General features: G+C 48.1%; 1 protein-coding gene across 1 annotated transcript in view; it reads left to right on the top strand.

Annotated features, from left to right (window-relative positions):
- The window catches only part of SHROOM3 (shroom family member 3), a 22,607-nt gene extending 2,186 nt beyond the window's left edge, over positions 1-20,421 (top strand). Inside the window, exons 2-8 of the mRNA XM_009696478.1 lie at positions 1,035-4,293; positions 7,392-7,468; positions 10,996-11,913; positions 12,962-13,480; positions 14,336-14,486; positions 18,525-18,797; positions 19,448-20,421. Coding sequence (XP_009694780.1) covers positions 1,035-4,293; positions 7,392-7,468; positions 10,996-11,913; positions 12,962-13,480; positions 14,336-14,486; positions 18,525-18,797; positions 19,448-19,807 — 5,557 coding nt within the window. The 3' untranslated portion in view covers positions 19,808-20,421. The remainder of the gene's footprint in view (positions 1-1,034; positions 4,294-7,391; positions 7,469-10,995; positions 11,914-12,961; positions 13,481-14,335; positions 14,487-18,524; positions 18,798-19,447) is intronic.
- The last annotated feature ends 2,151 nt before the right edge of the window (positions 20,422-22,572 follow it).

The following is a 22,572-nucleotide window of genomic DNA, read 5'->3' as shown; positions in this document are numbered from 1 at the left end:
CCTGCTTCCAGAGCTCAGCCTTGCCCCGCAGCCCTTCGCGTGGGACGGCAATCTTTCCTTTCCTGGTGCTTTCCTGTGGCTCTGGCAAGGCCAGTGCATGGAGTTGCAGAGGGACCTAGAGAAAGTGATGTCTAAGGGGGGGGGGCTGGGGACAGAGGGAAGAAAAGTGAAACCCTCAGCCTACACTCCTCAATCCTCCCTGTATTTGCTTGGGTCTGGGAGGAGAGATTAGCCAGGGGAAACTCCACATAAATTTGTGATATCCCCTTGTGAGGTGTAGAAAGAACTGTGGCTGGCACAAGGAGCTCCCTTTCCACTGACAGAAAGATCTCTGAATATCCTTCCCTTTGAACAGATCTCTGGCAGCCACAAGTCCTCCTTCGACACGCGTGTGTCTCGGAGCAGGTGCCCAGGTGTCCCTGCACTGCTGAGCTACACGAGGAGGCAGCTGCGCAGGCTTCCTGGGGCGTTCTCAAGCTGTTTCTCTTGTTGCACCCCCACTTGCCTCCACACATGAACACATGCATCTCTTCCCTGTCTTGTCAGTTTAGTTTTCTCGCAGCAAACAAACTATCCTTGGGACAGCTGAATTTCCAGGAAGCCTGCCAGGGCATAGCCTTCATCTCCATAAAAAGAAATGAAATGGGAAAAAAAGAGAGAGATTAGATTCTCCCCAGAACGCCTCTCGTGCTCCTCTCCTCCTCCTCAGTGGCGTCGGCGCTCATTCAACTTTCCAAGTGCTTGGATAGGTTTGATGGGTGGAGTTGATCCTCCCTGGCTCCAGAGATGCACTGTCTTTCTGTCTGTATTTCCCTCTCGCCCTTCTGTGGTAAATAAGAGCCATGTGTTGCAATGTCAAGCAGTTCCTCTTTGTGAACTGGGATGACTGCAAACAGGGGATGGAGTAAGGCCCAAATATGGGTTTTCATCTGCACTTCTCAAAACTAAACATCGTGCTTCTGAGCTCACTTATAAGTTGTTGCGCGTCTCCTCTGCTGACAGTAGGTTTTTACTTTTCTCTTGCTCTTCTCCAGCTCCTCAACCAGCGATCTCTCTGGCTATGAGCATGGCTATCTGAGGAGAAGTCCTGATCAGTACAGTTCCCGGGGCAGCATGGAGAGCTTGGACCACTCCTCCCCTGGCTACCACCCTTGTCACCTGTCCCCGGCCAAATCCACCAACAGCATCGACCAGCTCTCCCACCTCCACAGCAAGAGAGACTCTGCCTACAGCTCCTTCTCCACCAATTCCAGCATCCCTGAGTATCCCGCTCCTCTGTTCAGCAAGGAGCACTCCTGCTCTATGGACAGCATGCAGTCTCGAGGCGGCCTGCAGGAGGGGATGAGGCAAGCTGACATCAGGTACGTCAAGACAGTCTATGACGCCCAGCGAGGGATCTCTGAGGAGTATGAGGTGAAGTCCTCCGCCTTGCTTCCCAGCTGTGAGGCCCGGGCCTCGCTGGACGGTCGCGGCCACGGCAGGCTCCACGGCTTCGGCCGGCACAACGCAGCTCCCTCCTGGGCGCAGCCAAGCCAGGGCTCCTCGGACAGCAAGAGCCAGCCCCCCAGGGGACCTCCCTTGCCTCCCACTCGCAGTGACAGCTATGCAGCTATCAGGCATCATGAGAGGCCCAGCTCATCTGCCAGCCTTGATCTGAACAAGCCTGGTCGAAGCCAGCCGAAAGGGGCCTGGTCTCCCTTTGTCAGCACCCTATCTCAGGGGCCGCTGCTGAAATCCCCCTTTGGCGAGGGGCATCTGCACACCGTGGTGGAGAAGAGCCCAGAGAGCAGCCCCACCATGAAGCCGAAGCAGAGCTATTCCCAGCCAGCCCAGCCGGGGCAGCCCCTGCTGCCTACTGGTGTCTACCCAGTACCTTCCCCAGAGCCGCACTACGCCCAGGTGCCCCAGCCTTCTGCAAGCAATAATGGGATGCTTTATCCAGCTCTGGCCAAAGAAAGTGGGTACCCTCCGCCTCTCCCGGTCTCTTACGACAAGGCTGTAGCCAGCAGCACCCTGGGCTTTGATGAGAATGGAAACCAAAGCACTACAAACAGATCAACCATCTTCTACCAGCCCCCGGCAGCTGAGAGAAAGCACGATGCTGCAGCAAAACTTCAGCAAAAATCTCCTAGCACGGCAAGCCCAGAAGTCTGCTTGACCACCTCGAGAAAGGAGGAGTTGTTGCCCCCTTACAAGGTGGCACACAGCAACCGAGAGACCGCAAGTACTGCACAGGCCTCCAAACACAGTTTTCAAGCTCCGCAGCCCCAGCTGAGGGATGCTAGTGAGAGAAAAACCCATTACCCGCCCAAAGAGGACTGGACAGCTGAATCCCAGGAGGACAAAAATGGCAATGCGCAGATAAATGAGAGAGACGCTGCCGCTCACCACCAGTGGGGTCACAGCAAGGCCAAGCAGTATGGCTTCTCCTCCTTGCAGAACATCCCAGAGAGCTCCAGGAGGCAAAGCAGCTCTGAGCTCAAAGAGATGCAGGCAGGCGAGGGTTATTCCAACACCAAACCGTCCTTCTTGAACAGCAGCAGTAAAGAGGAGAAGGATCACAGGGGACAGGGGCACAAACAGTGGAGTGATGTGGACCCACAGGCCTTTGCAAGGCAGGAGGAGGAGGGCACGAGCGTGACGCTGTTCCATGCTGCCGAGCCACAGTGCGAAGAGCCCCCTTCTCCGCAGCACCCAAAGACCTCTGATTTTGGGAGGAGCCAGCTCAGCTCTAGCAGCACCCAAAGCTTTCCCTATGGCAAACCAGACGCTGGCAAGCCCCGCTGCTCGGTGCTGGAGAAGGTCAGCAAGTTTGAGCAGCGAGAGCAAAGCACTCACCGGCCTCAGAGTGCTGGCATTCCCAGCTTTGGCCAGCACTACGGGCCGAGCAGGATGAGCCAGCCCTCCAGCGCGAGGTCCTCTCTGCACTGCCTAGAGGACATGCGGAGCAAACTCCGTGAGCCCAGCCAGCTGCCCAGTGAGCCAGGTAGGGTCTCCAGCCCCTCCGTCAGGAATGGGAAGCTGGAGGAGGCTGACTGGCGCCCCATAGAGCTGCAGATGGCAGCTTCGGTGAAGCAGGCAAGACCCAGCGAATACTACAGCCTGTGTCCTGAAAATGAGGTGCAAATAAAGGTGGCTCAGCTACCAAGGAGTAAAAGCACATTCCAGCTGGGAGGTGAGCCTGAGAAGGAGATCCTCTGGAAGGATAATGTCCAGGATGCCCACGGGTCGCAGCTGGACACGCCATTTAACAGGGCCTACAGGAACAGCATTAAAGATGCTCAGTCCAGGGTGCTGAGGGCCACTTCCTTCCGTCGCATCAGCCCGCCGTTTGGGAGCACTCCCAAGAGGACAACCCAGAGGCCTGCTTCGGCCCATGTGGGCATGAGGAGCACGGCAGCGTCTCCCCACACCCCGAAGGAGAGGCACAGCATCACGCCAACTGAAGGCAGCCTCTCTGCCCTGGACTACACCAAGACACAGCACATCTTGCGCATTGGGGGCCGAAAGCGGCTGACGGCAGAGCAGAAGAAGCGGTCTTACTCAGAGCCAGAGAAGATGAATGAGGTGGGCATCTCTGATGGGGAGCCATCACCTTTCTCCTTCCAGAAGAAAAGCATCAATTTTGTCTTCCCAGAGAATACAGTGGCTGACCGGCGTAAGATCTTCGAAAGGGATGGCAAAGCTTCTTCCACAGCCAGCCTCTCCAAGCCGGAGCTCAAGCAACTCCAGCAGAACGCCCTTGCCGACTATATCGAGCGCAAAACAGGGAGACGGCCATCCTCGCAAGATGTTGGACTGCTGAGGGAGCGCTCCCACAGCTCCTACCTACAGGCAGGAGGCCCAGACAGCCAGAGCCTTTCCTCTGCCTCCAGCGTGAATTCCCTCCAGGACCAGAACCTTTACCGCCGGAGAGAGTCCGTAGAGTGGTTGTCCAGGACAGGGCGGATATCTTCTACCCTTCCTCCCGGGCTGATGGGCTGCTTCGATATGAGTGGAGATGAGAAGAAGACAGGGCGCCAGGAGAGCTCAGTCACAAGCCGACCGAAAACAGAGAGGTGCCGGGATTACAGACTCAAAACGGAGCTCACCAAAGGCACGCAGACAGACCCTCTGGGCCTGCAGGGCCAGCCTCGCTACAGGAAGCAGGAGCAGGTCTTTGAAAGACCCTCCACCGCCAGGAAATCTGGGAAATCGGTATCTGTGGAAGACTTGCTCGATAGGTATGACAATCAGACAGTCCCTGTGCATATACGTTCCAGATCGTCTCCGACGGCGGATAAGAAACACCAGGTATGTGGAAACCGGATCACGCGTGCAGGCAAGCAGGGCTCTGTGAAGCAGGGAATGAGGGGGGATGTCGGAGGACAGGCCGATGTTCAGTCATGGCAATTGCTCCATTGGTTAGAGAGAGGTTAAATGCATGTTGGGAGAGAGACAGTCTATTGGGTTTAAATTACCAGGATGCTGTTTTAAATGCTTGGTGGGGGGGTACTGCTTCTGCTCAGCTTTCTTACTGCTGAGGCTATTTCAGGGATTTTGGAAATGCTGGGATTTCAGTGCATGTGCTAGTAGCATGCGTGTGTCCTTGCTGCTCTGGACCTTCCGTCTGAGGTGTCCTGTTCTTACCTGTCAGCATCACCAGAGAAGCACTGAGCACCTTTCTGGTGGGGTGTACCACTGAGGTGGTGATATGCTGTTGCTGCTGTTTTGCCTTAGCCCACTTTCCTGGTGCAAAGTAGAGAAGATTAAAGGCTGCTTGAAATTGCTCTGGCTCCCACTGTGGCTGACAGTGCTGGGAAATGCTCGGCGGAGGCACTGCCAAGTAACCATTACGTTTTGCCTCCAGCCCTGGGGGGAAACATTGCAGAGAAAACTTAGTGCAGACCCCGGCCGCTCTTTCCATGTCTCCCGCTTGGTGGTTGGGAACATTGCACCGATGTCACAAATGGGGAATTTGACTGACTCTGATGATGGCAAATAGTAGGAACAGGCTAACTTCTTAAAGAGCAACTGCCCAGGCCAGCTCTTCAGCTGGCTGAAATCTGTTCAGACCTATTTAGGTAACTGCAGCTGGATGAGCTGCACGGATTTACAGCAGTGGTGGGTCTGCTGCCCCATCCCCATTTCCACGCCAGGCTCCATTCATCATGGGGAGGGGGAGGAAACAGCCAAAATGAGTGGACAGGCTCCTCGCTCCAAATAGTCTGAGTGTTTGGACAGTCTCGCATATTTACAGGGCAGCTGAGATCCAGGACATCTCCTTCTTCTCCTGCACTTGCTACTGGCCCAGGACAGATTATCTAGGTGCAACAAAGTGGTACTGAGTCAAGTAACATCAAGGAGGCTCTGGGCAGTGTCTCAGAAACAGGCCAAACCAGGGTGCAGGGGAAGGAGCCATCCTCCCAAACTCATTATGTGCTTCATTCTAGATGTCCTTCCTTGACAGACCTCAGATCCCATGCTATGTTTTTAAATAGAGAGAATTTTAAAAGCAGCTTGTGAATATCGAGTGACTGGAATGCATTTCCATAACCACTCCTGTCTTATCCTATCATCAGTATTTTTCCACACCAGCCAGGCATCAGGTTCATCTGTGCAATTTTGTCACACTTGCCGATCATGAAGTCTTGCATTCAGTAGGAGGACAGTGCTTAAGAAAGAGGGTGAAGGCCAAGCTGCAACTCTTTCTCTGCCTCCTGGAACAGTCAGAGCAACAGAAACAGGTATCCAGAAAGAGAGAAATCACTGACATGTACTTTTCAATGACAGGTTGGATGATGAGCAGCCCTAGTTCATTTTTACCCAGCTCACTCTCTTGGGCAGGGCACATACAGAGTAGTTCTTGAGATCTTTATTTCTTCCTTGTTGGCTCATTTTTGATCGTGAATATGTTCAGCCGCCAAACCAGAGTTTCTGCCTGTTGAAAGCTGACTCAAGGAAGACGATGAACAGCACTGCAGACCTGCTCACAGGGTCTTAGTTCAAGTGTAGAAGAGGGGAGAGCCCTTACTGCTGTTTCCCAGGGTGATTTAGCTGTATCCACTTCTGGAATGAGGATTTAGTCCCATAGGCAGCAAGGCACTTGTGAAAATCCTGTTCTTAAATCCTAATTCAAGAAAGCATGTTTGACTTCCAACATATACACCAATCCATAAGTATCTGTTTGAAAGGGAAGTATATGTTTAAGTGCTCTCATAATTAGGTTTGTTTCTGATCTGTCTCCAATACAAAACCACAGCTATAAAAGTGGCAGACAGAGCTAAAGCAACAGGGTGATTTTTATTTTTTTTTTTTGTCCTTTTCAGATTTTTCATGGGAAATGTTTATTTCCAGTTTAGCTGCAGTCTTCTCTGCCTCACTGTGTGTTTTTCAGGGTCTTGTGTGCAGCACCTACTGTTCCTTTCAGGCTGCATATAAATCACATTGCAATGTCACTGTAGGAATTTGTTTAAAGACATAAAGAAATTGATAGCCTTGTGGAATTATTAGCTCTCAGTCTTCAGAGCGCATTCTCAGCCTTCCTTCCTCCCTGCTTTTTTAGTCTGTCTCAGCCTGTATATCTCCCAGCTCTCAGACTCCTAAATCAAGATTTGCACTTACCCTCCCTCTGCAGCAACACTGACCAAAAAAGCAAATTACGAAGGGTGTGGGGAAGGGGGCACTGAAATGCTCTCTGCTGGAAAGATTGTACGGGAGAAAATACCAACCTCTCCGAAAGCAGGCTTAGCATTTGCTTCCATGTCTCATAATAGCCTGGTGTCCTATGGTGGGAGCTCTAGGGCAGAGACAGTCAGATTCAGAAAGGTATCTCAGCTGCAAAATTCATCTGGTTTTAGATGACATAAATGCCTAAAGAGGAGGTCATTCCTGCGCTTCGGCTTTCAAAAGAACCAAGTGCCACACTTGGTGATGTTTTTCAGCACCTCTGCCTGTGGCTGGAGTTTCCAACCTTTGTGGCATTCAGCATCTCTGCAGCGTTTCAGTCCTGTTTGGGCACTGGGCTTGGGCACAGATTGTTCACTGTTTAGCTTCCCTGGTTAAGGCTGCCTCAGTGATGTCTCAACTTCTTGCTTGCACGCAAACCGGAGGTGAATGCCTAAGTCTCCCTGATACTGTTGAGCATGTCTTTAGAAGAGGCAAGGACTTGCTGAGAGGTTTTAAAAAAAAAACATTTCTTTGAGTAAGTCTGCGTGGTCTACAGTCCATCCAGAAAAAGGCAGATAGGTCCTCTAAGTAGGAGTAGGGTGCTGGAGAGTGGTACATCAATGCTAGAGTTTTCCTCCCATCTGTATATGGCACGTGCTGTGCTCTTTTCTTACCAGGAAGCATCAGTGTTTGTTACTGTGTTTTGCTTTCTGCTCACTGCTAATACTGTCTTTGCACTCCAGGAACTGCTGAGAAGGGAAAGCAGTGAATTTGGCCCTGTGGTGAGAGATCCTTTCTACGTGGTCAGCGCAGGAGCCAGGTAGGTGTATGTTAATGTCCCCTTTGTCACTGCAGGATCAGCTCTTGCCATCCTGCTGCCGGCAGCAGTTGTCATGTGTTGTCTGTGTAAACGGACGGATCATGACAAACTAGAGAAAACAACTGCACGGACACAGTTCTGGGTGTGCTGTGCCCAGCAGAGTTGGGAGGACTAAGTTGCTGTGAGCTTTTCTTTTCACTAGAGACACTAATCCACTATCAAGTCCTCCTCATGTCATCTTGGAGCATGTTTCTGCAGCAAATTTCCAGTTACCTAATTTCCAAAATGTGTTTGATCTGGTGTTAGAACTCACATCCAGATGCTGTCATAACTGGAGGATTCTAAAGGAAAAAATACCTTGATGTCCCACTCTGTCTGGTTTTCTCCAGTCCAGGATGCTGCCTCCCCAAAAACAAGTGAACATTTGTGTGGACTAAAACCAGGAGATTTAATTTATCTTGCTGAATTGGGAGCTTGCATTTAGGCTGCTTTCCTTTGTGGGTGTTTTGCTCAGCAACAGGGGATAGAGAAATGTTTTTAAAAATAGAAAAGTGTAATCATAAAACTCATAATATTAGGACTTGTGTAACTATCCACTTAGCAGTGGATTGTTTTGAAGTTAACTAGAACTGAAGTTGGTCTTGCTGTATTTACATTTAAATAATAAATAGATGTTTGCCCTAAGCTCTGAGTGCCCAAACAGCTAACTCATATTACAGTAAAAGCCATCAAGAGGGACTAAAAGAATTATTCACAGAGGAGCTCTGTTTCTCACAAACTTGCAGTAAATGTCAGCCCACGCTGTTGTCACCATGGCAGTTAACACTGCTGTCTCCAGAGGTTTCACCGTGCACCTCTGGCTCAGGGAGCGACAGCCAGAAGCAGAGGAAGGCTTCTTGTCTAGCTGGATCTTACTTCTGACTGCCTGGCCATTTTGGCCTCTAAGAAGACATAAATGTTGTTTTAGAGGGACTCAATCTGCCTTCAGGCACATCCTTTTATGATTATTTAAAACACAGTCATTTACTTTGATTTGGAATAACTTCTTTCCATTTATTTTTTTTCCCTAAGAGAACAATATGTCTGTTTTAGTTCATCCTGCTTCCCCGTTTCCTCTAGAGATGGCATTTCATTATTCTTCTCAAGAACTACTGGTGGCTTCCCTTCCCCCCCGCCCCCCAACCTATTTCCCAAGTAACAGGATTGAACACCCAGACTGAAAACAAGTTTACTGGGGCACGAAATGTAGGTTTCTAATTTTCGTGCTTCACTGCACAAAGATTATTGGTATTAACTTAACAGTTTTATGGTGTTTCTGCTGTGTGGGCACCCTGCATGCTCTGCAAGCACATTTCTTCTGAGAAATGTAAAGTTGCTTTACCTTCTTGATCAGAACTGGATTTCCCAAAAGATAGAATGAAAGGATGGGAAAAGACAGGAAAAAGCCCTTGGCTCTGAGGACACAAGGTCCCACTACACAGTCTGCAAATCACTGTCTACAAGCGTCAGCAGCTCAGTGATTTTTCTTATGCTACTGCGCCTGAAATGACCTGAAAGAGAACAGACCTGAGTTTTGGAAGCCAGAGAGCTCTGATCGTGCACTGCTGAAGCCAGTAGAAGTTTTACATTTAACTCTCAATGAGAACAAGATCTGAATCCTACGCAGACTGAAAGGGACAGGTAGACCAGGACCTTTCCCATGTGTCAGTGATTCACAGAAGGAGTTCCACTATTCGGGTACTGTTGAATGTTCCCCTGCTGCAGTGTGAGTCAGTATTTCAGAGTCTGGTTCATATGGGATTATTATAGCATCTTTAATAGCATCTTTAATCCATCCTAAAGAGATGCAGTCTTTGTCTGTCCTGTGATTGTCAGCTCAAAATAGCTGGTTTTCTAGCCGGTCCTCTCGCATCTAACCATCACCATCCTATCGCTGTTGCAGCCTACTCCATGCGCGGGCCCTTCAGAGAAGGCAATAGCAGGCAGTAGGAATTGTGTTGCTAGGTTTCCTTGGGACACAGCTGCTTCATGTGCTGGAGAGGAGGTGGGACCATCCCTACCACCTCTCCTGCGCAAGGAGGAAAACTGTCAAATGGTGAAGTTGCAGAAACCCTGGTCAGCAATCACTTGGTCCAGTCACATGTGCTCCCTGACTTCTCCCCAGGTGTCATACAATAGCTGTCTCGTAAGCACTTCTGGGAACGGTTGTTGCTCCACCAGTTTTAGGATCCACAATTGCTTCCACAGTAGGAGAGATCTTTCAATTAGAGAGTTACCATCTGGTATTTCTGACACACACTGAGCTTCTGAAAAGAATACACATTGCTACTGTCCAGGAACCACAGACAATACCAAGTGCAGTCTGTCTGGGAAGTTTCCCCACTCTCAGGCAAAAGCTGCCAAATTCTATTGTCAGTTACACCAGAATAAAGCCGGAACGACCCATGTCTTTGACAGTTATTCTTAATTTGTACCAGTACATCTGAGAGCGAATGTGGGGCCCAAGTCTCAAACATCACTGATTATTGGCAGTGTTGGATTATTTGAACAGTGCATCTCAAGAACAGAAGATACACTGGCAGTAGAGCTTTATTATGTTTTATTGTTTTATGGTATGGCCTCATGTTTTTAGGCCATCTTCTCTTGCATCTGCTAGCGCTATTATTACTGCTCATTTTGTTTTCCAGCCAAATAGCCATATGGGCAAGTAGGTCTGGCTATGTATTCGGAGCAGGATCCTCACTTCAAAGGCCAGACGCTGCTTCTCAGACTCACATCAGAACATCTTAAAAGACCTGGAAGGAATAATTTAAACTGCTGGCTTTGCAGCCTTAACATCCATTTGCAGTTGAAGTGTATTGGCTTTGGTTTTTGTAACACCTGCCTATCTGAGTGGAGCTCTTTTTTCAACAGGATTCCAAGGTTGTAAGAGCTTTTTTTTATTTTTCTCTGCAGTCAAAATAGTGCATTTTTTGGCCTCACTCTGTTCTCAGAGACAGTTGAATCATTTTAATGGCACCTTTCCAAAAGAAGCAGATAACGTTATGGGCATTTTTGGCCCATAAAGCTGAAATTCTTAAAATTATCAGGAATTGAGAATGGAGTTTGATGGTAGATAATATCAAATAGTCTGTCTTACAGCATTTGCTACTAGCCCCATCTGTAACAAACAAAATTCAAAGCAAGGCTGGAAAGGAAGCCAGGCACTTAGGTTTTCCTAAATTTTTTTTCTATTAAGTTATTGCTGTGATGCTCGCTACATGTGTGCAGACGTGTGTGTGATCTAGCACACACTGAACATGATGGGAGATGGTGAGTGGGAGTGGATCTGGCTCTATGTCCCTAGCATTGGTAGGCTGGATTTTACTCCCAGTCTCAAAGCACAACTGCACCTCACCTAGATTGGCAGGCACTGACCCAGGCCTCTGATATGGTTGCATAATTTGCTCATTAATGAGCTGCACAATAGCTTTTCTTGCTCATTGATTAATTATTAATCTTATCATGGTTTGTCTCTTGGTATTTAGGTCTTTCAGCAAGAAAGAAAGAAGCCACTCAGAAAAAAAGGCGTTCACAACTTCTTATCCCCATCTTCACCACAGCACCGAGGTTGTCACCGCATCTGCCACACAGACTGAGAACCACAAGCTATCAGAACTTTCCAGGCCAGATAGCAGGACTTCAGCATTTGTCCCATCCCCAACAGAGGCAAGGAGTCACTATCCTGAGCAAAAGCAAGGCTTTAAACCCTTGTTCCTTAACCTTACTCCTTCTGGATCTGGCCAGTCCTCCCCTAATACGCCCACCCAGACTCCCTCAGACCTCCAGAGTGCAGGGGATGGCCAGGCTCTGAGACAGCACCATGCCAAACGGGACACTGTTCCCCCTGAGGGCAACGGGAATGTTCAGGCACAGTCTTTGGATGCTGTCCAGGACAGATCCCCTGAGACTCCCATGGAAGAAATGATGTGGAGAAGGAAAGCCGGGCTGCTTCACAGATCCCTCCCACCCAAAGTGGTGTGGGCTCATTCAGTCAAAGACAACAGCTACCCAAGGGCTATGGTGTCTCCTCCAGAGGCTGGACCAAAGTCCTTCCAGAGGTGGCAGTCCCTGCCGACACAGAGCAGCACTTCTTCTGACCCAGAGACTCCTTCTTCCCAGGGGACAACCCATCTCCGGATCTCAGAGTCAGGCCTGCAGCTCACACCCCCGCCATTGCTGCAGGACGATGAGGATGACGAGGTGTTTGTCATGCCTTCCCAGCCTGGTATCGTCGCTCCACCCTTTTCAACCCCACCGCCATCCCATCCTCTTCCTGAGCTGAGCTCTTGCACTTCTGCAAACGGCACGGAGGAATTCCCACCTCCTCCCCCACTGGTGGCACTTGAGGGGAATGGGGCAGCTGGAGACAAATCCACCAGGCTCACAGAGGAGGCCAAAGTGAGGTAAGGGAGGGCTGTAACACAGCGTCTCGGGCGTTGTAGGGCCATATACAGTAAGATATGCAGGGCTTCAGACTAATGTGACTGACCTCTGCAGCTCTGCGTGCCGTGACGACCCACCCACAGCTGCTAGCTGAGCGGGAAGCTTGCAGAGGAGCGCACACGTTATAAGGGGAGAGGGACAGACAGACTGCCGTAGGCTTTGCTGGCTGCCAAGAACGTCGTGAAATGATGTGGTCAGGGCAGGGTACAAAGCAAGAAGTCAAAAAGCTTTGCGGTCCATCAGCAGATGCACTGACAGGTGCTGAGCCAGCAAGGCAAGGAGGGTTATGAGTGAGAAACTTATCCTGGTCTTGTTCTCCCTGCAGTTACTGTGTAGATTTCAGTGGGGTTGCTTCTTACTCCAGCGTGAAGAGTTAAAATGGCTGCTGGCTCCTTCCGGTTACTGGGTTTTGAGAAAGCACTACGAAAATCCATGATGGTTTTTCCAAACAGTTAGAGTTTCCAGAATACATTTTAGACCTGGCACGAAGTAATGCTGTTATGAAACAGTGACCATCTGCCAAGAAGTGACAACACAAATATGTCACAGTCACACTGTATAGTGAATTTTTCCTGAAGGATAGGACTTTGGGCTAGGTGCCCAGCTGGTTTAACTCGGCACAACTTGCCTTGCTTCCATCCTGGAAGAATCTGGCTGGGGCAGTGGTAGTGATTGGCTTTTCCAACACGAAAGGACAAATGAGGACTGCTGAGGATGGTACTGCCAGGTGGTAAGACGCAATGTCCCCAGCCTGTGAGCAGAAAACAAAGTGACTTGTCTCTCACTAGTTCTTTCTGTGTTGGAATGACAAAACAGCAGTGTCCAGGTTGAAGGGACAATACGCTTCTGGTGCCAGTAGCTTCATATTATGGGCCTTTCTGTGTTGAAATAAGAAGACACAAAAATAAGTGAGAGAGAAGGAAAACTTGTCTTAGGCCTTCACCGTGCATTCACAGTGGTCCTGTATGGTAAGTTTATCTTCATCTTACAGAATTTTTCTGTCCATAGCAGCTTCAAAAGCTTTCCCAAAGCCCTGGCTGAGAGAGAGAGAACAGGCTTGGACACCAGCATTGGTGAAAATAGTTGGCCCCTCTCACCACCGGCGTCAAAGAGGACTAGCTCTCCATCTGCTGTGGATAAGCAGCACCAGTTACCTGCTTCTTCTGAAGGGCCTCAAAGTGCTGATAGACTGCCCATAACTCAGCCTGAAGGTAACCACACAGAGCCAGCAGTCATTGCCGGAGAGTCAGAAAACGGCAGCCTGGACTCTGGGATACTCAGTGCAGCACCTCCAGCAAAGACAAAGAAAAAGACCCCAGAGGATATTAAGTCAGAGGCTTTAGCAAAAGAAATTGTCCATAAAGACAAGTCTCTGGCTGATATCCTGGATCCAGATTCCAAAATGAAGACAACCATGGACTTAATGGAAGGGCTTTTCACCAGCGGAACCAGCTTGCTGAAGGAGAACAACATGAAAAGGAAGATGTCACAGAAGAAAACTAGCAGGACAGAAGTCGAAGATGACACGTAAGCACTGCTTGTTTGGGTTGTGGGCTGCTATCACAGCAGGACTCACTGCTTGCTTGCCTTTAAGGACACGCCTGTGCTGAATTTTTCTGCATCTGTACAGGGGGATGCTGGCAGAGAGTGAGTTTCTCAGTTCCCAGGCGTGAGGACTGGCAGGGCATTTCTGAACGCCCTTTCTCATGAGCTCGGCTGTCTGTGTGGCTTTTGAGCTCACCTCTCTGGGCTGTGTAGAAAAAGGTGCTGAGCTTGGTAGCAGGGCAGGAAATGAAGCATCTCTGGAGATGTTATTTAATTTTGCTATCTTAACCTTTGTAATCTGAAGCAATTCAGGCCAAAGCACAGTAAAGAGATACGAGAGTAAAATCAAGACCAAAACAGTGGTGGGCAGAAAGATAATGAAAGGCCAGATTTTGGAAGGAGGGATGGGGGTGCCTACTTATTACAGGGGGATGCAAAGATCAGCCCGAGTCCTCCAGCATGGATTTTTTAAGATAGAGGCTCCCAAGTGACAGCTGGAGAACGATCTAGAAATAAGTTGCAATGCGTCATGCCAGATAAGACGGTCAGTCTAGCCACCGCCAGCTGAGGTGTGCTGATTTACCTTCAGCAAGGATCTGATCTTGTATAGAGCTGTTAACCAGTCAACATTTAAAGGGAGCAGCGGTGCTGTTCTGCGCAGGGGAGGGAGAGGAAAGCAGCTGACAGGCACCCTCTGACGGCAGGGATCAGCCCTTTTCCTTCGTGGTTAGTAACTCTGGGAAGGTACCACCGAGGAGTGCTGGCAAACCACCGATCTAGGCATGGGAAAAAGTCAGGCTCAGACTGAACTCCTCCTTTTTCTCCACTGTGGTGTAGGAGAGAAGAAAAGGAAGCTCCTGTAACCCTGGTCACCTGCCCTGCTTATTACAGCGTTTCAGCACCCAAAGCAGAACTGCTGAATAAAATCAAGGACTTGCCAGAAGAAGTAGGTGAGGAAGAGGAGCTGCTGGACATCAATGAGAAGAAGGTAAATTCAGCACACACCACCATTTCCTGGTTGCGTTCCTGAAATAATAATAAGCCCTAAAGTAAAGTGCATTTCTATTTGATATCAGCTTTTGGCAGTCCCAAGTTGCGTGGGGGCTGGGTGCATTTAGGCCACCTGTGAAGCTTCATTAGGGTGACGCGGATTGAACGAGGAGAACTAATCTGAGTACTTACTGCAAATTTGAGTACAAATCTTGCACAACCCTGAGGTGGCCCTGTATTATGCCAAATGCTGAGCGTACAGGTTGTAAGAGGCAGTCCCTGTGCCGCAGCAAGGAAGGCAAAGGGAGAGGTGAAGTGACTTGAGCAAGGAGAGCTCGGGTTAGAAACGGGAACAGAGTCCAGCTAGTGCCGGCACTGTCTGAGTGCATGAGGTTTCGCCCTAGGATTTTCCTCTTCAGTGAAGCCAATTTACCCATTTTACCTGCTGTCTGCACTCACTGCCTCCACAGAAACATTGGTTACTCTTCTTCCCCCACGCTTTGTTGTTTCACTGACCTGCTGAAAGCCATGTGCGTGCACCTCAGCAGCTCTGTTGGCACGACCTCGATGTGATGGCTTGGGTGGGAGGAGAGCAGGGCAGGAGAAGAGGAAACATTTTCCTCCTTTATTGTGGCTACATTTCGCTGAGGAATAGCCCCTGCAGTTCTTGCTGTAGGCTTGGGTGCTCTGTCTTCCAGAGCTTTTGCGGGGCCTTCTAATTTGCCCCGGTGGTTGCGGTTAACTGGTAATTACAGACATGTTGCAAAGCTCACAAATCCCAAGGAGCCACAGGCAGGTACTTGCCTGTCTGTGCCTCCCTTCACACGCCTGCTACCTTCCTGTCAAAAGCAGCTGTGTCTGCCTGCCTGTCAATTTAAAACATCCTACATTGCACTGGACAGAGCAGCACAGCCCATATTTCATGCTGTTTGTACAACAGCAGAGTTTAAACATAGTGAAGGATGCACAAATATTTGTGCAAGTCCCATAAGCTGTAAATACAGTACTTAATTCTTCCTGCGCTGAAATGAGGCATGGATTTAAAGAAAGGCTCCCAAACTCAGCCTCTCTGTCAAAGTGCAGAGAATTCATGTGTCTCTGGGTCCTCATCCCCATGACAAATGTAAAAAAGCAGAGAGAAGATGTGAGGCTGGGTGATGTTTGCGAGTATGCCATTTGTCCTGAAGCCCTGACTTGGAGAGTTCACCTCTCTTTTTTCATATTGCCTTACCATTTCTGCCCTCAGCTTTTATCTGCTAAGCAAAATCTGCTCCCTACCAGGCTTTAATGCAACAACAGCTAGAAAGGGACCTCCATCAAAGTGCTCTGTAACACAAATTATGAGTACTAAGTGAGTAGATTAGCCCTATTTTGTGGAGCATTTGAGGTGCAGGTAGGACCCTGTCAGGTCTTCAGGAGCTGTCATACCATGCCACTGGAATGGGTTAGAGACATTCGCTGTGCCTGCTATCTCTTATTTCTGTGGTCCTACATGGATTCTGGGTAGCAAGACTATACAGGTAGATCATGCATGTGCTGCTAATCAAAAGCATTTGCCTAAGGCCTTTGTCTGCTGCTTTAATTTTTGGCCCAAGCCACTGGTTGTGGAGCCCCTAGCTCAAAAGGTAGTGGCAGGCCCTGCCATGTCTGTAGCATTCAATTGATTTTTGGGGTGCCGTTCACTTCAAAACCAGCTGCCTGCTTATACTGATGTGAAAGGTAGGGAGTGATTAAACAAGACGAGGGTGCTGCTCCAAGAAGTCGGTGGACGTGCTGCAAGCATCTGACAGGCTTGCAAGTAGATGTGAGGGGGACAAGTCCCAGGCCTCAAAGGTTACATTTGCATGGAAAAACAGAAATAGATGGGAGTGATTAGGCCCAGACAGCAAGATCTGCCTGGCATATTTGTTCATGGTCTGTGTGAAACAACATTTGCATAGGCATTATCTGAGAAGGTGGCTACTCTGAGAGGTCATTTGGATAAACCAAGCTCATTTCCATTGTAAGTACACAAAGGAGCTATATGGGTTGGCATTTGGGATCGCAGGAGAGTCACTGATAAATGAACACAAAGCAAGTATTTTGCAGTCCCGGTCCAGCTCCCACGCCTTCAGAAAAAGGTACGTCACTCCCAGCAGTCCCATAGCCTCCTGCTATGTTTGGAGGGCAGGTCTGCGCCCTGAGCAAAGTTCCAGAGCAAGGAGGAACAACTGCTAGTTCTGAGCTACTCTGTCCTCCTGAAAACCTGTTAAGGTTAATCCTGGACTTTGTGTCCAGCCCGTAGAGTCCTGCTCTAGAATTTCCCCCCCTGGCATTGTAATAATTGAAAACAGATCCCTTCTTTTGCTCTCATGCTTTGGTCCAGCAATCAATGGGTGAGGAACTTTCTTTCAAAGGTGGCATTAGCATCATAGGCACAGGGAGGGGCAAGTGTTGGTTCTTGTCTCTGGGTGCTACCTGTCCTACCGAGGGGTGAATCCAAGTAAAGGAGTTTTCGTAGTCCCTTATCCTAGCAGGTGGGATTTAGTACCACCTTTGCTCTCCTCTCCCCCTGAACTACCCTGCTAACAAACAGTGCGAGTTAGCAGTCATTCCAGCATAAGCCTGGTACCTGACGTTTGTTTAAAGAGAATATGACTCGCATTTTATTCAGCCTTGGGTGGAAGCTGACAGTAGACTGTAGCGCAGCCGCAAAACCATGCGCTCCAGCGGATGCACGCAAAGTGTTCCATCTAGTGGTGTCTGGCTAAAGGGTGCTGTTAACTTCCCGGCTGCACAACCAGCCTTTTAAACCCCACTCTGACAGGCCACCCCTGGGGATAAGGGCCAATTCAGAGCAACCCCCAGCCTGACCTGGGTTCGAAAATCCTTTCTCCTTTGAAGCTGACTGCCTTCCTACTTGTAATGACCATCAGTTTTGACAGAAGACTGAGAGAGAATATTTTCAGGCAACCTTGTGATTTACTTCTGTTTCATCCTGCAGCGTTTGTATGCAGAGTAGATTAACATACATGTAACGGTGCCTCAGCAGTGCATAAACTGAAGAGATTGAAAATACCCAACCCTTGCGTGAAGAGCTTTTCCTGCTCTCTGTGCTCTCAGTTCTGAGTAAATGGGAACAAGAATTGCAAGCCCTAGGCCATAGACTTCTGCTTTTGCATATATCTTTCCCCTAAATCCTAACAGAAATTATGATCTCCGGCACATGTGCAGCACTGATCTTTCTGGAGTGACTGAACCCTGAGGGCCTCCTTTTCCTCGGCAGTGAAACAGTTGCCAGCATTTTCACAAAATGGATGTGTGCTCTCCATGTCTTTGCTCACTCACTAAGTAAATTTAGAGCATCTTTGGTGTAAATGCTTGCTTGATACCTCTCTGTGTAAGGCAGTCCCTGCACAGGCACGGAGTTTTGGTCATGGGTGAATTTGAGGCTTGCACCTCAACACTGAGGTGACCAAGGAGCAGTCAGTAGTTTCAGAGTACTTTAGGAAGGGGAAACACGTAGCAATTGCTTCTTTCTTGCTAAGTCATATGTAACTAGTACGTGCCAGCTCAACCTCCTGTCATGCCACTAATACAGCTTAAATTCATTTTTCTGCCAGTTGTTTTGTAAAGTTCTGGGTCGTAAAAAAATCTAAGAGCCAAACAAGAAATTTCAGGCTGGGGCAGGGAGTGGGGAATATGCAGGAGATGTGGCTGTAGCTCTTTTCACCTAGCGACTTGAAAGAACCTACATCTTTCAGGTGTAGGTAGCTGGGTATCAGAATATGGTACACCAAATCAGACGTCTTTTTTATAAATGTTCATTGACGGTAGAGCAAATATATCTTCATGCAATCTGATCAAGTATTCAGACTATCACCTAGATGTGAAATTTCAGTTTTCTCTTTTTCCTCCTTAATGTCTTCTTTGTCAGCTGTTGCTGACTTGACCCTCCTCCTCAGGAACTGTTGCCATATCCTCTTGTTGTCGTCATCCATATGACCTGGGTGATCATGGTAATGACCGATGTGGTAATGTGTTTCCTTTCTGACAGGCTGAGCTCATCGGGAGCTTGACCCACAAACTGGAAATCCTGAAGGAAGCCAAGGAGGGCCTGCTTGCAGACATTAAGATGAATAATGCTCTTGGAGAGGAGGTGGAGCTGTTGATCAGCAAGCTATGCAAACCTAACGAGTTTGACAAGTACAAGATGTTCATTGGCGATTTGGATAAGGTGGTGAACCTCTTGCTCTCCCTCTCAGGACGTCTGGCCCGTGTAGAGAACGTCCTGAGTAGTCTGGGGGAAAATGCCAACAGTGAAGAGCGGGTACGTATCTGCACAGCCATAGCGTCTTGGCCTTTTTCAGGGTACAGGACAGCAGCAGTCACAAGAACGTGCTTGTGTAAGATAGGACCTCCAAAGGCTCACAGGAAGGCAGATGTCTTTATGCTTACGTATAAGCCGTAGCAAACACGGTTCTGTCCCTGGGAATCTGGGTCCTGGTTCATATAAATGTCTCAGATCCTGCAGCTTTTGTCTCCAAACAGAACGGCCGTGTTCAGGACAGCATGTCTGTGACCTGCGGCTGGAGGAAAGGCTGTATGGTGGTGTGCGTCATGGAACAACCCACTGCCTTCTGCCTCAGTTGAAGCCACATTTTAACATTCTTTGGGTGGTTCAGAGACAAAGCCAGATTTTCCTGGTAGTTGTTGCTTTCAAGCAAGTTTTACTGACTTCTTGGAGCACTTTTTGCTCCCCGTTAACTAGAACATTCAGAGTCTGATTCAGTGGGATTAACATTCAATCCATAATGAGGAATTCATCTTCCTCCCCCAGGCTTTTGGATATGTGTCTGGGAGCTTAACAGCCATCTCGCCTCCCCTAGAGGTAGCAAACATGGTGTGAGGAGGAAGGAGAGGGGGGGATCAGTGAGTTTGGTGCTGCTGATACTGAAGCACTCTCTCTGGTGTGTGCAGAGTTCGCTGAATGAGAAGAGGAAACTGCTGGCTGGCCAGCACGAAGATGCCCGGGAACTGAAGGAAAACCTTGACCGTCGAGAACGGGTGGTCTTGGAGATCCTAGGCAACTACTTCTCTGAGGAACAGCTCCAGGATTACCAGCACTTTGTAAAGATGAAATCTGCGCTCCTCATAGAGCAGCGAGAGCTAGACGATAAAATCAAACTGGGTCAGGAACAGCTCAAGTGCCTGATGGAAAGCCTCCCCACAGACTTCACGCCCAGGGATGCAACAGCAGCAGCTGCCCTAGCTGCAGCACTTGCTACCTCTGCTGGGGTTGGTGGTAAAACACCTCCAGCAGTCTCTTCCTCGCTCTAACTTTTCCCAGGTGGACCTGCGATACGGTCGTCCTGCTCAAGTCTGTTTAATCCAAGTACTTGGCAGATGGTTCTCTACAAAGACAATGAACAGACACAGGTTTAAAACAAGATTTTAATGAAGGAAAAAAGATAGCAATAATAAAGGTTTTATTTTCCTTTCCTTCCACCTCTGCTTCCTGAAAACTTAAATCGATGTGGAGGGAAATCTTCTCCTGCCAGAGATAAGGAAGAGTCCCACAAGATTTAAACACATTACCTTTAATAAAAAACATGACCTCCTCTCTTCCCTCCCTTTCCTGCCTACCTGGCACCTCATTAAATAATGAAGGATCTAAAAGAATGAAGCCTTAAAAATAAAACCAACCCATTCTACTGAACATTATTGATATTTATATTTTTTAAAGAACAAGACAGAATGTGTAAGTTTTTGTACATACTCCAATCAGTTACTTGATTCTACTTTGTTCTGTATGTAGAAAAGACATTTAATTTTGTATTTTGTGAAAACCTTAACAAAAAGAGGGAACCCCAAAGATAGCGATGCGTTAGCTTGGAACATCTCTTCATGGTTTTGTTGCTGTTGTTGTTTTTTAATATAATAAAGGGCTACCAGAAGAAGCATCAACCTGTTTCAACACATGCTAAATGTACCATTAAGTGGCCTTGTGAAGGAGATTTTGACCAGAAAAATACCACCTTTCCTCTTCTGGATCCTGTGATCCTCTGATTCTGGAGTTTAAACATGCTTTTTTGAGAACCTGCATCTCAGGAGTCCGAGTTAGTATGAAGTAACGAACTCAGGTCTGGAGTCACTGCAGGAGCGTGCAGGGAGAGTTTGTTTTGAATCACCTAACTCATCATCTGTGTTACTGTTGCAGCCTGAATGTATTTCCGTGAGCTGTGAGAGAGCTCTCTAATGACACTGTTTATAGGCCTGTTTTTGTGAAGGGATGATGTACACTAGGACTTTTTTCATACAGCAGTAGCTCATTTGTCTGAACTCGTTCCATCAGAAATCATTTTACAAGCTAGAAAAGGCATTAACTTGAAATCCAATATTCTCTTCCTACCCACAGAAATCATGCCCATGTACTGATAATGTTGTGCACCCTGGTTAGATAGACAAGAGCCTACCATAAAGACTATTGGAGTATTTCCTGGTCAGGGCAACCTAGAGTAACTAACTTTGCCTGACTGAACTTTACCATATCAACTTACCAAGTGCTGGAGGATTGCTGCCAGGTTGCAGTCAACAAAGCAGATCGGGGCAGACTCCCTTTTTCTGTATGGAACGTGCTTTCCTCTCTAACGAACTGCATTGCCATCTCAACAAAATGGCTAGAAGTTGCATGATTACCACTGGGGCTGATGAGCCACGTTTGGGTCGCCTCTCTTCTAACCTTGCAGAGATTTCCTGCTGCAGCAGCGATTCAAGCTTCTCCTTTCTCCAGGGTGTTGCATTGTTTATCCCATCCTATCTTGCCACCAGGACCAGAGCAGAGATTTTAGTCATGTAGTTTTTAAGTCCATTCATTTTGAATTTCAGCTCTAGCATGTGACTGAAAATTACAACATTCATTGCTTTCAGTGCTGGTTTTAAAGCCCCCTTTTTTTTAATAGCTAATATCATAGCTCTTCCACGGGCCGCTTGGCAGACTAAAGAAAATGCCAATGCCCTTTTGTCATATCAAGCATCAATTCTCCAATACCCAAAAGAAAATCTACCTGGTTTTGTAATGCTTTTAGAAGCAGCAAGCCAATTACCTGTGATGACAGCAAACATATCCTTTTCATTGTATCTGAGCTTGAACACTGCTCAGGCTCATACAGCATTTCATGAGAACCCTAAGCAGAGGAACTGATTTTTATGCCTTAACAGTTGAATCACAAACAAAATCAGAGGGAAGAGTGTTTTTGGGGTCACTCTAGAATAATTATTTGTTTGAGTGGAGTTTCAGGAAAACAGTGGGGGGAGCTGTTTCAAGCCAATCAAAACATTTAGTTTATCCTAAAAAAAAAATCTACACAGTACTTCAATTTAGTTTATTATATTTAAAAGTTGTTTTAATTTAGACTTCTTTTTTTTTTGCAGCTACCCTTCCGTCCTGTGCTTACCAAAACAAATCAAAAAGAGTTGGCAAAATCTGGCAAAAACCTTTGCAAAGAGCCTGAGACTGGCCACCAGTGCATTTTGCATTTAGTAAGTTCCTTCCTGAAAAAGAAAGTCCTACAGCCCACCCTCAGGTCAGGAAGAGCCTCCCATCCAAACAGGGTCTGCCTGTTTGCCCCAGGAACCAGCACTGACTTCAGGGGGAGCACCTTGGGCTGCACACGCGGCGAGGTCCAGCTGCCTTCGCCCACACAGCACGCGTGACTGACAGCAATCGTCACTCTGCCTGCTGGCGTTACGCTGCAAGTCAAGTGCTTCCAAGTGGCAGGCAGTCGGCCAGCCTTGTGGTGGTGGTATATAAGGCTTTACTAGATGGTGTGTAAAACAGTTTCTTTTTCAGGTTTCCAGCTAAAAATTTTGAGGTTAAGGGTTCATGGTGGTTTACAGGAAATTTGGATGTTTGGCATGGCTCTGCAGTCCAGCAAGTATGGGGGTTGATGATGAAAGTCCTACGTGTGCTCCCACTGTACACATAAGCATCAGCTAATGAGGCAAGTGATAGTTACTTACATTTTTATAACAGCTTACATAGGTGAAAAATGAGTTAAAGCCCATATTTCTGTTGCAAGCACTAGTAAGTTTATCATTAGGGA

This window comes from Cariama cristata, unplaced genomic scaffold (genome assembly GCF_000690535.1).
Source record: "Cariama cristata isolate BGI_N322 unplaced genomic scaffold, ASM69053v1 scaffold13283, whole genome shotgun sequence".
In the NCBI taxonomy this organism is placed as follows: Eukaryota; Metazoa; Chordata; class Aves; order Cariamiformes; family Cariamidae; genus Cariama; species Cariama cristata.
The sequence above is the reverse complement of the archived record's forward strand: the minus strand, read 5'-3'. Positions and strand labels throughout refer to the sequence as shown.